The 18,358-nt window shown below is 39.9% G+C and overlaps 1 protein-coding gene across 1 annotated transcript in view; it reads right to left on the minus strand.

The window, feature by feature from the left end:
- Positions 1 to 18,358, minus strand: part of LOC141082453 (uncharacterized) — a 181,193-nt gene that overhangs the window by 93,560 nt on the left and 69,275 nt on the right. Inside the window, exons 6-9 of the mRNA XM_073566417.1 lie at positions 10,434 to 10,617; positions 10,238 to 10,328; positions 2,519 to 2,614; positions 20 to 110 (exon numbers count right to left, since the gene is read on the minus strand). Coding sequence (XP_073422518.1) covers positions 20 to 110; positions 2,519 to 2,614; positions 10,238 to 10,328; positions 10,434 to 10,617 — 462 coding nt within the window. The remainder of the gene's footprint in view (positions 1 to 19; positions 111 to 2,518; positions 2,615 to 10,237; positions 10,329 to 10,433; positions 10,618 to 18,358) is intronic.

Below are 18,358 nucleotides of genomic sequence, written 5' to 3' on the forward strand. Positions count from 1 at the left end.
ATAGAAATATTGAATGTACCTGTAGGTAAAGGGAGACAGATCATTTTGTTTCCATTTTTTCACAATACCACTGCTGTCGCCGGTGAAAAGTAGCAGTAATTGCTTTGCAGCTGGAAAAAATAAATCATTTACAGTGAATACACCTGACGGTTTGCACAATTTCCATTCACAGTATTGGAAACGTTCTATCCATACACATAGCCACCTCTTCAACCGGAACCGAAGACCAGGATTAATGAAGTGCTACCTAACCGCCCACAGCTCCATACACGTTGTTTGACCCTTCTGCCAAAAATATATTTTGGGAGATTTTTTTTAATCATCAGCCTCTGCCAAAAAGTGCTGACGTATTCCACTGTAGTGGCATGCCGTGACATGTTGCCAATAGAAACTTTTCGGAAAAAAAAATTACTTTTCTTAGTGTATACTTCTCTTTAGAATGGTGTACTATGCTATTCAAATCAGCAAATGAAGGGTACGTTAATGTATATTGACCTAGTGTTTGACAAAAGGAATGTTTTTTTGTGTGTGTGTGGTGAATGGAGCCTTCTAGTTGATTAATGCACCAGTAACCAAATGTATCTCACAAACAGTAGGTAAATAGCGACTAAAATGGATGTCAGGAGAAAACTCCTTTAATTTCTCAACCACCACCATATAATTTTTTTTGGCCTTTGAGGGGACATTTTTTAACCTTGAGCCTTTTTACTGCAGCTCTTCAGATACAAGACTGCAGTGAGGTGCACATTCATGATGCATGTACACTTGCCGGTGATTGGGAGCGACTGGTTCTATAACCGCTCATTTCCTGATAATCTGCCAGTCTAAACAGCTGCCAATCACCCAACGAAGGAGCAAAATGCTCATTTATCAGGTAAAATGATTTAAAAAATGATTGTTCTCGGAAGCACAACTGTCCCTTAATAAGAACCATAACATCTACAGCGTTTGCTTTCCTACAGCAGCCAGGGACCTGACAAAGGCTCCTCAGTTTGCCATAATCTGCCTATTTGATATCCAAGTATATTTAACCCCTTCACCTTCGAAGCCTGTTTTCACCTTCCTGACCAGGTCAATTTTAACAATTCTGACCACTGTCCCTTTATGAGGTCATAACTCTGGAACGCTTCAATGGATCCCTGTGATTCTGAGAATGTTTTCTAGTGACATATTGTATTTCATGTTAGTCATAAAATTTCTTTGATATGACTTGCGTTTATTTGTGAAAAACCTTCAAACCTTGTCAAACCTTTTGAAAGTTTTGCAATTTTCAAATTTTTGTTTTTATGCCCTTAAATCAGAGAGTCATATCACGCAAAATAGGTAATAACATTTCCCACATGTCTACTTTACATCTGCACAAATATGGAAACATAATTTTTTTTGTTAGGAAGTTATAAGCGTTAAAAGTTGACCAGCAATTTTTCAATTTTACAACAAAATTTTCAAAATCTTTTTTAGAGACCACCTCACATTTGAAATGACTTTGAGAGGCCTATATCACTGAAAATACACCAAAATGACACCAATCTAAAAACTGCTTACCTCAAGGTGCTCAAAACCACATTCTAGAAGTTTATTAACCCTTCAGGTGCTTCACATGAATTTTTGGAATGTGGAAGGAAAAAATAAACATTTACTTTTCTTTCACAAAACCTTTCCTTTAGACCTAATTTTTTTTTTTTACTTTCGCAAGGGCAACAGGAGAAAATGGACCATACATTTTGTTGTGCAATTTCTCCTTAGCATGCTGATACCCCATATGTGAGGGAAATCTACTGTTTGGGTACACGGCAGGGCTTGGAAGGTAAGGGTGTGTGCACACGCTGCGGATTCTGCTGCGGTGTACAGTATCATTATAATCATTGGAAAATGAAATCCGCAGTGCACACGGTGCGGAATTTTCCACGCGGATTTGCTGCGGTTTCAAATGCGCAGCATGTCAATTCTTTGTGCTGATTCCGCTGCGGTTTTGCACCTGCTCCATGGCAGGTGTCCAACCGCAGGGGAAACACGCAGGCTAAACCACAGAAAATCTGCAGGTAAACCGCAAGTCTTTTGACCTGCGGTTTTACCTGCGGATTCACACAAATCCGCGTGGAAAATTCCACAGCACAATCCGCAGCGTGTGCACACAACCTAACGGGCGCCATTGCACTTTTTGAATGTAAAATTTGCTGGCATAATTAGCAGATGCCATGTCATGTTTGGAGAGCCCCTGATGTGCCTAAACAGTGGAAACCACCATGTGGATCTGTGCACATGTCAGTGTGTTTCCACGGCTCGTGTGCCCGTGGGCAAAATATGCTGACATGTCCTTTTTTTCACAGCAGCACGGGCCACAAAACATCCGGCACACGTGCACACTGATGACACACGAATGCCTCAAGTATTACATACAGTTTTTCCGGTACCAGAAATATCAGGATGCGTGAAACCAGCCCAAGACAGACAGGTCATTACTATTCTTACTACACAGACTTATGGCTGACATACATTAAAGAAAGTCCACACTTACTGTAAGAGAGACACTCCATGGGATGCTTGGCCTTCAATATAGTGACACAACCTGAACTGTGGTACTTCCACACAATTATTTGGTTCCGTGTTGAACCTAAACATGTAAATTATTAAACCATTATAATTTCTGTATTAAGAAAGCACCATGCAGAAGCTGAAGATGTTTTTTAGAAACTACACTATTTTTGCTGTAGCTTTGTGTAATTGCACTTTATTTTTGCACCGCTTTGCTAAAATCCTCTCAGAAATCCATGTGCAGATATGCAGACTTTGTCTCACCGTGGAAACGTTTTGCTGATCGTGGCTGTTATGCACTGTTCACACCTTCAGTATCTGGACAGTTTTTTACCACAGTATCTGTAAGCCAAAACTAGGAGTGGAACAATAAGGGCTCATACTCACTGGTGCGAAAATCGGATGAGTGTAATCCGATTAAAAATCGGATTGCACTCTGACCAATGTTAGGCAATGGGTGACATCTCATTTGCGATTTTTTTCTCAGCCGAAATCGGACTCAGGTGAAAATCGCCTATGCAAGTCAATGGGTGCGATAAAAAATCAGACAGTGCTCGCACCATGCGAGTACTGTCCGAATTATACGCATCGGTGTCCTTTGAAAAAAGCCGACAATTCATATGCGGCTATACAGTACAATCACACTGACATGTTAGAATAGAATAGATATATACACATAGAATACACAGATATATATGTGTGTGTCACTGACATGTATATATCTATGTATTCTATGTGTATACATATATTCTATCTATTCTTTTTTGAGCTGTCAGTGTGATTATAGCCGCATATGAATTGCCAGCTTATTTATCTATCTATCTATCTATCTATCTATCTATCTATCTATCTATCTAATATAAATACATATATATGTGTGTGTCACTGACATGTATATATGTATTTATATTAGATAGATAGATAGATAGATAGAAAAGCCGGCAATTCATATGCGGCTATACAGTAAAATCACACTGACATGTTCTAATACAAAAGATATACTACATGTATACACATAGAATACGTGAATATATATATATATACACATACAGTATATATATATATATGTGTCATTGAGATATATATATATTTTAGAGAGATACATAGCAGAATAGGTGATAATTCATTTGTCGGGTTTAGTAAAATAACACTGAGCTCACAAAACACTAGATATATACTCGTAGAATACATTCACATGTCAGTGACACACATATATACATATATATATATATCAAATAAATAATATATACATTGTATGTAATATATATAATATATATATATATATATAGAAACATATATATGTAATATATAAAGCATATATATAATATAATATATAATATATATAATAAATATATGTAATATATTTTGAAGATATATGTAAATATATATATACACATAATATATATATATATATATATATAGAATAAATATACATAAGGTGTATATATATATATATAATATATTATATAGAAGACATAGATATATATATATACATATAATATATATCTAATATATTATATATAAATATATTAGATATATATATCATACATAATATAAATATAATAAAAATATAATATATATATATATGTCTGTGACAAATACAATTACCGTAGTATAGTGTTGCTGTCTATAAATAGTAGGGGGACCCCCACACCATTTTGTTCCTTGAAATAATCCTTTATTAAATAAATACATGTCTATAATTTAGAACCAATACTAGAATAATTGTATTTGTCACCAAAATGTCATATATATATATATATATATATACACACACACACACACACATATATATGTATTATATATATATTATATTTTTATTATATTTATATTATGTATGATATGTAAATATAATATATATTATATATATTGTTTGTAACTATATTATATATATCATATATATTATATGTTACATTTATTATGTATATACAGTATATATTATATATATAAATATATATATGTATGTGTGTGTATCACTGAGTGTATATATATATATATATATATTTACACATTGCGTCCAAATATTACTATATGTCACTTCAACATAGATACTTCAACAAAAAAGTGGCAACAAATCAATGTATAAACCACAAAGAAGCGAACCAATTCAATAAATTTAAAATATTCTTTTTTTATTGAAAAAATTAACATGTATTTTAAAATGACTACAATATCCATAAATCCATAGAAAATTAACCCACAAGAGGGCAGCAGCAAGCCACCTAAAAATAGTTATACACTCAATCAAAGATATAATCATAACAATAACTTTATCTTATGTGCAAAAAGAGCATCACATATCATCACTACAAACAGCACACTGAAAAGTAATTTTTTTATATACTCCTGCCCAAATACTTAGCAAATTACAAAAAAAGCATATATACAATTATGCTGGCAATAATAATTCTGCTCATGTTCAGACTGCGAAATTCTATAGCAAATTGCATATGTAAATTTATCAAAGCAAAGTTATATGAACAGACGAAATCCTGCTCCTAATAACTCCACAACATTATTATAGACAAAAAGGAGAGGGGATGTAAAACTACTGTTTTAATAAGGTACTGAAAATCAGAACTCCACTATTAAACTAATACCCCACCACTTAGCAAATCGTTCACAATAGAAGAAGCAGAAGGGCGAAACGCGCGTCGGGGGCGCAGGGTCCAGCAGCAGAGCACTGATTATCGGCACCTCTTTAGGTAAACATCATTTATGCCCTTCTTTTTCATCTGTGACGGTTGTTCTATCACAACGCTGCGGCGTTATTAAGAGCAGTACTATTTCTGTCCACACAATTTTGTATAGCCTTTTTTTCACATGCAGTTCGCTAGTAGAGTGCTTTGTTTTGATTAGGAGCAGGATCATTTCCGCCCTTATAACTTTATATAAAGCATTCTATTGTGAGCGATTTGCTAAGTGGTGGGGTATTAGTTTAATAGTGGAGTTCTGATTTTCAGTACCTTATTAAAACAATGGTTTTACATCCCCTCTCCTTTTTGTCTATAATAATGTTGTGGAGTTATTAGGAGCAGGATTTCGTCTGTCCATATAACTTTGCTTTGATAAATTTACATATGCAATTTGCTATAGAATTTCGCAGTCTGAACATTAGCAGAATTATTATTGCCAGCATAATTGTATATAGGCATTTTTTTTGTAATTTGCTAAGTATTTGGGCAGGAGTATATAAAAAATTACTTTTCAGTGTGCTGTTTGTAGTGATGATATATGATGCTCTTTTTGCACATAAGATAAAGTTATTGTTATGATTATATCTTTGATTGAGTGTATAACTATTTTTAGGTGGCTTGCTGCTGCCCTCTTGTGGGTTAATTTTCTATGGATTTATGTATATTGTAGTCATTTTAAAATACATGTTAATTTTTTCAATAAAAAAAGAATATTTTAAATTTATTGAATTGGTTCTCTTCTTTGTGGTTTATACATTGATTTGTTGCCACTTTTTTGTCGAAGTATATATATGTATGTACTCTATGTGTATACAGTATATGTACATATAAAAAAATAAATGAAATAAAATAGTTTACTACATGTAAACCATGTCTCCTATTATGTCGGCTTTTGCAATTATTTTACAAAAGCCAACAAATGAATTAACGGCTATTCTGCTATCTTTCTCTCTCAAATATATATATATATATATACACTCACTGGCCACTTTATTAGGTACACCATGCTAGTAAGGGGTTGGACCCCCTTTTGCCTTCAGAACTGCCTCAATTCTTCGTGGCAGAGATTCAACAAGGTGCTGGAAGCATTCCTCAGAGATTTTGGACCATATTGACATGATGGCATCACACAGTTGGCGCAGATTTGTCGGCTGCACATCCCTGATGCGAATCTCCCGTTCCACCACATCCCAAAGATGCTCTATTGGATTGAGATCTGGTGACTGAGGAGGCCATTTGAGGACAGTGAACTCATTGTCATGTTCAAGAAACCAATCTGAGATGATTCGAGCTTTATGACATGGCGCATTATCCTGCTGAAAGTAGCCATCAGATGTTGGGTACATTGTGGTCATAAAGGGATGGACATGGTCAGCAACAATACTCAGGTAGGCTGTGGCGTTGCAACGATGCTCAATTGGTACCAAGGGGCCCAAAGAGTGCCAAGAAAAAATTCCCCACACCATGACACCACCACCACCAGCCTGAACCGTTGATACAAGGCAGGATGGATCCATGCTTTCATGTTGTTTACGCCAAATTCTGACCCTACCATCCGAATGTCGCAGCAGAAATCGAGACTCATCAGACCAGGCAACGTTTTTCCAATCTTCTACTGTCCAATTTCGATGAGCTTGTGCAAATTGTAGCCTCAGTTTCCTGTTCTTAGCTGAGAGGAGTGGTACCCAGTGTGGTCTTCTGCTGCTGTAGCCCATCTGCCTCAAAGTTCGACGCACTGTGCGTTCAGAGATGCTCTTCTGCCTACCTTGGTTGTAACGGGTGGCAATTTGAGTCACTGTTGCCTTTCTATCAGCTCGAACCAGTCTGCCCATTCTCCTCTGACCTCTGGCATCAACAAGGCATTTCCGGCCACAGAACTGCCGCTCACTGGATTTTTTTTCTTTTTCGGACCATTCTCTGTAAACCCTAGAGATGGTTGTGCGTGAAAATCCCAGTAGATCAGCAGTTTCTGAAATACTCAGACCAGCCCTTCTGGCACCAACAATCATGCCACGTTCAAAGGCACTCAAATCACCTTTCTTCCCCATACTGATGCTCGGTTTGCAGGAGATTGTCTTGACCATGTCTACATGCCTAAATGCACTGAGTTGCCGCCATGTGATTGGCTGATTAGAAATTAAGTCTTAACACACAGTTGGACAGGTGTACCTAATAAAGTGGCCAGTGAGTGTATATATATATATATATATATATATATGTGTGTGTGTGTGTTTTGAAGATTCTTTTGTTTTAAAACAATGTGTACAGTTTGTTTTTTACAATGCTATTTTAACATGAGTTTTTACATGGAGAGAACTGCTCTATGTAAAACCTTATGTTAAAATCGCATTGCATACGGATGTCATATGGAAAAATCGCACTGAAGTCGCATGACAATCGCATAGAATCGATCCGTTTTTTCCATGCAGAAAATGGACCGTTTTTTTAATCGCAAATGGGGATGAGCCCTTAGAGTAAAAGTTTAAGGCTAAGTGCACACGTAGCAGAAAATTTCTGCTGAAAAACCTGACTCCCTTCCCAGAAATCGCGCTTTTTTTCAGCGCGTTTTCCGCGCGGTTTTTGTGCAAAAAATGCGCTTTTTTTATGCTTTTTTTCCGCGCGTTTTCAAGACGCATAGAAATAGCCAGAAACGTGGAAAAATCCACGAAATTAATGAGCATGCTGCGTTTTTTACCGCAATTGTGTTTTTTTCGCGGTAAAAGACGCATCAGTATGCACAAAAAGTGAAAAATGCATAGAAAAGAATGGGAAGCTTATTTTTAGCGGTTTTATTGGAAAAACCGCTAAAAATACCGCTAAAAAAATGCTGTGTGTGAACATGTGCACCAAGTGTGCAAATGGCCTAAGGGTAGTTTCACACCTAGCTGTTTTTTTCTTTGGGGGAGGGGGCACTGTCACTGTAGTTTTAATGCATTCATTTTAGCCAAAAATTCAAGTGGATCCATTAGGAAAAAGTATAAGTATTTGTTTTCAAATATTTCCATTCTGGATCCACTTCTGACTTTGGCTCAATAAACTGTTCCAAAATCTGTAGTGAATAAAAAAAAAAAAAAAAAAAAAAAATAGCTGTGTGTGAAACCACCGTAGACAAGGTTTGACATACAGAATTTTTGGCAAAAATATTTGATTTGGGGGCATTTCTCGTGCTGGCGGTAAGTCCATAGTGAAATATAAAACACACTACACACAGCGCATTTTTGGGGTAGATATCCAAAGGCTGCATATGCTTGCTGAGACATTTTTTCATCTTTTTTATTATAGGCTCCTTACAAACTTGAAAAAACATGAAAATCATATTGTTTTAACAAGTCAGCATAAAAATCTGTGTAAAAGATGTCTACATGAAAAGTAAAGAACTTTGCGATAGGTCTAGAATAAAAATTCCCTATAATTTACTTTGTACAGTAAAATAACAGATAAGATAACTTAGTATAGCGTTCATTATCATATTGGGTCACATAGAAGATGAGGAGAAATCACATCATTACTACAGCTAATGCACAAAGCAGTTATCTCACAAACAGTATTTATTATTTATCTGAAGGATACTGAAAATGAGAGTCCCAGAGACTGGCCCGTGTGAGGGTGTGAGCAGGTTGCTGGATGCAGTGACAGACAGGAGGCACAGTTAGGGTTAACAATTTTTAATGACCAGAGAATACTCCACACAGGGAGGTAATGGGTTAGACAGGGGAATACACAGTCTAATTGCAAAAGGGTATGCAGAGTTCAAGAATAAAGGATCAGGTAACGGCGGTTACGGTGAATACGGTTAACAAGTCAGTAGTTCCTCAGACTATGAAGTCAATAGCGCCGACAACGGCAGGCGTGGTGTTTTTTCTAGGGGGGCTCCTGTAGACAACAATGCCTCACCTTCTGGTGGCAGCGGTCGTTCTCCAGTACCTTCCGCTGTGATAGAAAGAGAGGATCCTGCTGACCGTAAGAGCTTACACTCTACATGTGATAGAAAGAGAGGACTCTGCTAACCATAAGAGCTTACACTCTACATGTGATAGAAAGAGAGGACTCTGCTAACCATAAGAGCTTACACTCTACATGTGATAGAAAGAGAGGACTCTGCTAACCATAAGAGCTTACACTCTACATGTGATAGAAAGAGAGGACTCTGCTAACCATAAGAGCTTACACTCTACATGTGATAGAAAGAGAGGACTCTGCTAACCATAAGAGCTTACACTCTACATGTGATAGAAAGAGAGGACTCTGCTAACCATAAGAGCTTACCCTCTACACACGAGGAAGTGAGATAGAACCTCACTGACCAAAGAAGCTTACACTCTATAGGAAAGAGACTTGGACAATGTTCACATGTTCAGTATTTGGTCAGTATTCAGTGGAAAGGTATAACAGAAACTCTTGCAACACTTCTGCATTTTTCAACCACTCTTGGCTTTGGCTTAGAAATAATGATGTAAAATACTGAATGTGTGAACATAATCTTACCAAGTGACTGGAGATGACAAACTATGTTCCACTGGGATCCACTAATATCAGATGGCCGAAGAATGAACCACCACTGTGCAAGGTAGATGTGATATCTGCAGGGCATTACGTGGAAGCCCATGCGGTAAAACAATGGTAGCCCGCTCTCTGATGCTTTCACAATGTGGGGCATGGGGCTGGGTAATCACCTTTGTGCTTGCTCAGTTCATCAGAAATGAAAGTAGCAACATAACCACTATGGTTGCATGTACTGTCATAACCTGCTTGTTTTAGGTTAATTCTACTTACAATACCATAAGACTACATTACCGCAATATTTTAGCGCAAAACTGCTAAATCTAAGTCAAAGCCTAATGTATAGTTTCAAATTAAAAACATTAATTGAATTAATTAATGATTGTACTCTAAGTTACCAAGGTGCATTATGTAAAAAATGTTAAGCTCATATGACAGTCTTTTGGTCCAAAATAAGGGATCTTTTCACCCCGATAGATGCTGAGCTACTTTTATGCATAGCTCACCTATTACATGACTTGTTTCGGGAAGGCACGTCAAATGTTTTATTTGTGGATTGTCATCATGGCTTTGGAAAGTATCCACAAAATTGGAAATCTAAGGAAAAAAGAGAATACTTTATTTAAACATGATAGTGGATTATATCAACTTTGTATATTCAATGATATATTGAAATCAGGTCTACACTGCACTCTTACTTACAATATCCCCAGATCGTGGGTCCAGAACTAGTGGTTGGCCATTCCCACTGGTGATCCAAACTGTTTTTATAGAGGGAACATAGCACATGCCAGTGATTTCACTCGTGAACTGGTGAAGCCTCTGAATCAGCTGACCATCTTGTGACCAAACACCAACTGTTCGATCAAAAGATCCTGTCAAAAACCTGTCAGAAATGACACAGAATAAATCCATAAAATGTGTATTATTTTGTAAGGAGGTGACAGAGTCTGTCAGGTGTCTTCCCCCCCTATGGATACTGTACACCTGTCTTACCCTATCGTTTGCTAATATTAGTGTAATGTGCTGTATTGTTTATGTACTGCATTGTGATGTATTTAATATGTGTAGACGTATGGACAGTATAGAGGTTAGTATAGGAAAATAGTGGGGTTAGATTAGTGGGGCATATTACAGATAGGGAATAGGATTACTAGTTTAGGATTAGTTAGCATAGGGGTTTTCCTGTTGGGAGGTGCTACAGAGCAGTGCAGCACAGAGCAGTAAGATATAGGAGGGCACTGTCATGATCCAGGTTGGATGATGACAGATAAAAGCACATGTAACCTTTTTTTCCATAAGCTGTGTGCTTAAGTTTGTTTTTGCCCCCGGTGGACATTAGGGTCATTGCACAGTGGTGTCTTTTGTTCTAGTTTGCCCCCGGTTGTGGTTAGCGTTATTACACGGGAATCACTAACAGGTGTGATTCCACTGGCTTAACTATAAAGGTGTTTCATGTGCTCTCACTCATTGTTGGTGATATTGCTCATTTCCAACCAAGTCTGGTGGAGGAAGGAACTACAGAGAGGAGTTCCTGGCAGCTCAGGGGAGCTCTGGTGTAAAGTCTGGTGAAGGAAGGAATTACAGAGAGGTGTTCCTTGCAGCTCTGACAAGCTTGGAGAAGTAGCAGCTATTCTGGAGGAAAGCTGCATTCTGATGGTGGACTCTGTTGCTGGGAGCAATAGCAACAGAGTAAAGCTAAGTGGTGTTACCCCTGTTTTGTAACTTTCCTTTTGTGTGTTTCAGTGCAGTGGTGGGATTAGTTTCTGCACCGTCCATTTCATTAGAAAGGGCTAGATGCAGGGCGAGCTAGGGTTCTTAGGTTCCAGCTCGGCGACAGGTGCGGAGCCTGTATAGGGACTGTTAGGAGTGTAGAGACTGGCTCAGGGGAGTGCAGGAGGTCTCCACGTCCCCGTTCCCTATCGCAGCGCCCTCTATTGTATCAGTTTCCCTGGTGTTTCCCTTTATTATTTAAATTCGCCCTGCTGGAGGCGGTGTATCCAGTTATACATGTAATTCTGAAATTCGCCTGCTGGAGGCGGTGTATCCGGCTGCACGTTATTATTATTTAAATTCGCCCTGCTGGAGGCGGTGTATCCAGGGTCACGTGTGCCATAGAAATTCGCCCTGCTGGAGGCGTTGTGTCCAGTCTCACGTTGACCATTACAGGCACTTCCTGGTTAGGGCTCGGTGCAGTCAGGTTGCAGCAGTGAACAGTGAAAAAGGAGAGTTTGCCAGCCATGGGGATAAAGCTGCTATGGCACGAAGGGGCTCCATCCTGAGGAATGTGCGGGCGGTCACCAGCTAGAACGGAGACCAAGCCAAAGAAGATCCGGGGTCTACGATCGGGACAGGTGAAGCTGAGATGACTAACCTGGCACCTTTTCCTATTGAAGCCGGACCAGGGAATGGTAGCAAACTGGTGGGCCTGGAGTACAGATGGAACAGGGAATGTCCCGAAGTGGGACAGGGATTGTACAGGAGTGTAACAGAGATTGTCCCAAAATAAGGCAGGGATTGTCGGAAACAGAAAAAGACTGCAGGAGAATCAGGGAAAGCTGAGGAAATTATATTCCATGTAGATTGTGCTGCATATATCATGGATGCCCTACTGCTCAGTAAAGTTAAACCTTTGGAAAAAGACATTGACTCTGAAGTGGTCTGTGAAGTTCATGGAGGCGGAGCCGGTGGAACAGAAGCCGAGGGGACTCTGACAGTAAATGTGATTGTACTGTTGAGCATGCTACACATGCAGAAAAAGCATTATATTTCATCTGTGGGGTGTAAGGGTGTGGGAACAGTACAGCCTGTTTCCATGACTACCACCCTGACTGTCTTACAATTTAATATTCTGATTTATAAATTTACTGCTGGGTAACAGTCATTATAAGCCATTACTGGATGTTACCATAATATTTAAATATGATACTATTCATTGACAGCATAAAATAGCATTATAATATAGCATTATAGGGATATATTCACAATCATAGAGTTGGGAGGGACCTCCAGGGTCATCGTGTCCAACCCTCTGCTCAATGCAGGATTCATTGAACCATCTCAGACAGATGTCTGTCCAGCCTCTGTTTGAAGATTTTCATAGAAGAAGAACTCACCACTAGTGATGAGCGAGTATACTCGTTGCTCGGGTCTCACCGAGCATGCTTGGGCGGCCTCCAAGTATTTTGGTGTGCTCGGAGATTTAATTTTCACCGCCTCAGCTGCATGATTTGCGACTGCTAGACAGCTTGAATACATGTGTGGAATGCCTGTGTGTTAGGGAATTCCCATATGTATTCAGCCTGTCTACAAGTCGCAAATCATGCAGCTGAGATGACGAAAACGAAATCTCCGAGCACTCCAAAATATTCCGAGGACACCCAAGCATACCCGGGGAGACCCGAGCAACAATGCTACTCACACATCACTACTCACCACCTCTCGTGGCAGCCTGTTCTACTCATTGATCACTCTCTCTGCTTTTTTAATATAAAAAAAAAAAACTTTTGAAAGGTTAACTCACGAAACGCTGACTGATGCACTGGCAGGATGCAGTAGACCTCCATTGATAAAGGCTGGGGCAGCACAGGTGCAAAACCACTGATGAGAACAGCCAGTAACCCAATATGGTCTGGCTGCCTAGTGGAAAAAAAATGCACACAAATAGGGCTTGCATAGGACATAAGTCACATAAGATAAGTGTGGTGCAAAGTGTCCGAACAGTCTATTAATGACGCCCATAGTATTAGCAGGCGGGCTGCTCAGCACTGTATATATGCATCACACAGAAAAAACCAAGCCAACATGAAGAGGTCCAACTGCATTCTGCAAAAATGATTAAAAGTGCAAAAAGATGAAGATATGGGGTATTAGTTACTAATTTGGCCAAAGTAGATTAGCTCACAACCCAATGTCAAGGGTCCCCAGATATTGCGAGTCCCTAACACTAAATCTGAACAGCGCACATAAGGAAAAAAAATCCCAAAAATTAAAAAAAAACACATTTGAAAGATTAATGCACCAGCAGGATGCAGCAGACCTCCATTGATAAAGGCTGGGGCAGCACAGGTGCAAAACCACTGATGAGAACAGCCAGTAACCCAATATGGTCTGGCTGCCTAGTGGAAAAAAAATGCACACAAATAGGGCTTGCATAGGACATAAGTCACATAGATAAGTGTGGTGCAAAGCGTCCGAACAGCCTATTAATGACGCCCACAGTATTAGCAGGCGGGCTGCTCAGCACTGTATATATGCATCACACAGAAAAAACCAAGCCAACATGATGAGGTCTAGCTGCATCCTACAAAAATGATAAAAAGTGCAAAAAGATGAAAAGATATGGGGTATTAGTTACTAATTTGGCCAAAGTAGATTAGCTCACAACCCAACGTCAAGGGTCCCCAGATATTGTGAGTCCCTAACACTAAATCTGAACAGCGCACATAAGGAAAAAATTCCCAAAAATTCAAAAAAAATTCAAAATTTTGAATTTTTGGGAATTTTTTCCTTATGTGCGCTGTTGAGATTTAGTGTTAGTGGTTTGCACTTTTTATCATTTTTGCAGGATGCAGTTGGACATCTTCATGTTGGCTTGGTTTTTTCTGTGTTACATATACACAGTGCTGAGCAGCCCGCCTGCTAATACTGTGGGCGTCATTAATAGGCTGTTCGGACACTTTGCACCACACTTATCTATGTGACTTATGTCCTATGCAAGCCCTATTTGTGTGCATTTTTTTTTCCCACTAAGCAGCCAGACCATATTGGGTTACTGGCTGTTCTCATCAGTGGTTTTGCACCTGTGCTGCCCCAGCCTTTATCAATGGAGGTCTACGGCATCCTGCTAGTGCATTAGTCAGGGTTTGGTGAGTCAACCTTTCAAATGTTTTTTTTGAATTTTTGGGAATTTTTTCCTTATGTGCGCTGTTCAGATTTAGTGTTAGGGACTCACAATATCTGGGGACCCTTAACGTTGGGTTGTGAGCTAATCTACTTTGGCCAAATTAGTAACTAATACCCCATATCTTTTCATCTTTTTGCACTTTTTATCATTTTTGCAGGATGCAGTTGGACCTCTTCATGTTGGCTTGGTTTTTTTCTGTGTGATGCATATATACAGTGCTGAGCAGCCCGCCTGCTAATACTATGGGTGTCACTTTGCACCACACTTATCTATGTGACTTATGTCCTATGCAAGCCCTATTTGTGTGCATTTTTTTTTTCCCACTAAGTAGCCAGACCATATTGGGTTACTGGCTGTTCTCATCAGTGGTTTTGCACCTGTGCTGCCCCAGCCTTTATCAATGGAGGTCTACTGCATCCTGCTAGTGCATTAGTCAGGGTTTGGTGAGTTAATTATTTTTGAATTTTTTAATATCTAACCTGTATCTTCTCCCTTTCAGTTTCATCCCATTGCATCTCGTATTTCCATGTACAAATGAGAATAAGGATTATCCCTCTAGACTGACATCCCTTCAGTTATTTGTAGACAGCTATTAAGTCTCCTCTTAGCCTTCTTTTTTTCAAGCTAAACATTCCCCGATTCTTCAACTGTTCCTTGTAGGACTTAGTTTGTTGTCCGCTCACTGTCCTGGTAGCTCTTCTCTGAACTTGCTGCAGTTTTTCGATGTTTTTTTTAAATGTGGTGCCCAGAACTGGACACAGTATTCCAGATGCATACTAACCAAGGAGGAATGGAGGGGGATAATTACTTCACATGATCTAGACTCTGTGCTTCTTTTAATAATCCCAGGACTGTTTGCCGTTTTGCTGCTGCATTACACTGTTGACTCACGTTCAGTCTGTGATCTATTAGTGCATCAGTCTTTTTCACACATGCTGTTGCTTAGTTCTGTTCCTCCCATCCTGTAGATGTAATTTTTGTTTTTCTTGCCCAGATGTACAATCTTGCATTTCTACCATTCTGTTAGTCGCTGCCCATTTTTCAAGCTCATCTAGATCCATCTGAATACTTTCGCTGTCTTCTCTAGTGTTAGCTATCCCTCCTAGCCTTGCATTGTCTGCAAATTTGATTAGTTTATCTGCAGTTCCCTTATCTTATTTATAAATATGTTGAACACTAATACTCACCAAACCCATTGTTACGAGATTTTGAGCTCGATCTCAATAGAAAATTTTTAAAGAGTACCTAAACTTTTGATGATTTTTTCTGTATGCTGTCAGCCCTTTATTTGTTGCATATCAGGGATGGCTGGGATCATGAGACCCCAACGAATGGCTCAAAAAACCTCTTAGAAGTACACAGCTCATGAGGCATGAGTGTACAACTCAGAAAGCAAGTGCGAACAGCTCCTTATGAGTGCGAACATGGATTCAATAGAAAGTCTATGGCCCTCATTTATCAAGACTGGCGTTTTCACACCGGTTTTGATGAGGGGTTGGAATGGAGTGCACTTACTTCCATCAAAGGTTTTATCCTCTTAATAAATTGCAATCATTATATTTTACACTCGTGGTCAAAATTGTTAGTACCCCTCGTTTAATGACAGAAAAACCCTCAATAGTCATAGAAATAACGTGAATCCGACAAAAGTAATAATACACAAAGAATATATGCAAATGAACAAATGAAAGTCAGACATTGCTTTTCAACCATGCTTCCACAGAATTTTTTAAAAACTAAAACTCATAAAATAGGCCTGGACAGAAATGATGGTAACCTTAACTTAATATTTTGTTGAGGCAATCACTGCACTCAAACAATTCCTGTAACTGTCAATAAGATTTCTGCACCTCTCGACAGGTATTTTGGCCCACTCCTGAAGAGCAAACTGCTCCAGTTGTCTCCTGTTTGAAGGTTGCCTTTTCCAGACGGCATGTTTTAGCTCTTTTCAAAGATGCTCAATAGGATTTACAGTAGGTGAGGGCTCATAGAAGGCCACTTCAGAATAGTCCAATGTTTTCCTTTTAGCCATTCTTGGGTGTTTTTAGCTGTGTGTTTTGGGTCATTATCCTGTTGCAAGACCCATGACCTGCAACTGAGATCAGGTTTTCTGACGCTGGGCAGCACATTTCTCTCTGGAATCTCTTGATAGTCTTGAGATTTCATTGTACCCTGCACAGATTCAATACACCTTGTACCAGATGCAGCAAAGCATCCCCAGAATATAACAGAACCTCCTCCATGTTTCACAGTAGGGACAGTGTACTTTTCTTGATTTGCTTCATTTCTCCGTCTGTGAACATGGAGCTGATGTGCCTTGCCAAAACGTTCCATTTTTGTCTCATCTGTCCATAAGATATTCTCCCAGAAGCTTTGTGGCATGTAAACCTGTAGTTTGGCAAATTCCAGTCTGGCTTTTTTATGATTTTTTTTTTTCAAGAATGGTGCCCTCTTTGGTCGTCTCCCATGAGGTCCACTTTGGCTCATACAACGACAGATGGTGCGATCTGACACTGATGTTCCTTGAGCTTGAAGTTCACGTTTAATCTGTTTAGAAGTTTTTCTGCGCCCTTTTGTTACCATTCGCATTATCTGTTTCTTTGATTTGTCATCAGTTTTCCTCCTGCGGCCACGTCCAGGGAGGTTGGCTACAGTCCCATGTGTCATGCCCGCCATGTCTGATATGCCGCATGACCCCTGGAGCAGTGTGCAAGCGCACCTAACTGTTTTGCCCGTCATGTCTTGTGTGCTGCATGATCCCTGGAGCAGTGTGCATGCGCACCTCACTGTTATAGCTGTCATGTCTGTTATGCTGCATGACCCCTGGAGCTGTGTGCACACACACTTCATGACTATTATGCTGCATGATCCCTGGAGCAGTGTGCACGTGCACCTCATGACTGTTGTGCTGCGTCGCTCCTGGAGCAGTGTGCATGCGCACCTCACCTCATGGCTGCATGCCGTGGCTGTGTGCGTGCCCGTCTCTGCTCTGCCTGCTGTGATCGTCACTATGGTTCAGCAGAATCTGATCCAGCAATCCTCCCTATGGTTCTGGAGTCCCTGATCATGTGACCCTCTCTATGTCCAGCAGTATCTGATCCAGCAATCCTCTTTATGGTCCTGAAGACCCTGATCATGTGACGCTCTCTATGTCCGGCAGTATCTGATCCAGCAATCCTCTCTATGGTCCTGGAGGCCCTGATCATGTGATCCTCTCTATGGTCCAGTGGAATCTGTTCTAGCTAGCCTCTCTATGATCCTGGAGGAACTGAACCGGAAGTCCTCTCCTGGTCCTGACCCGGAAGTGCAGGTGCTAATGCCCTATATCAGACCGCCCCTTCCTATGGTCGGGGCCTGAGTATCGTGTTGCTTCCCTGCATGGCTGCTTGGCCTGCTCGGTCGCTCCCTGTATTCTGCGCCCTTGCACTCTGCCCTGTTGTGCATCTCTGCACACGCTGTGCTTGTATTCTGCATCTTGTCTCGTGCCATGTCTTGTGTTGTTTTTTGTGCCATGTTTTGTCTCTGCTATTCTTGGACTTGTAGTACTTCCTCTGTTCACTGCCTTTGCCATTCTTAGCCTTGTAGTACTTCTCGTTCCCTTTCTCCCTTTCTTTGCCTGGTTTTCCTTACTCTGTCTTCTGGTGCTCGCTAGCACATTCCATCTCTAGTCTCAAGGCTCTGCCTTGACCCGACTCTGGGCTTTGGCCTATGCTCCGCTGCT

Source organism: Dendrobates tinctorius, unplaced genomic scaffold (assembly GCF_039654945.1).
Source record: "Dendrobates tinctorius isolate UK_male_01 unplaced genomic scaffold, ASM3965494v1 ptg000001l, whole genome shotgun sequence".
Taxonomy (NCBI): Eukaryota; Metazoa; Chordata; class Amphibia; order Anura; family Dendrobatidae; genus Dendrobates; species Dendrobates tinctorius.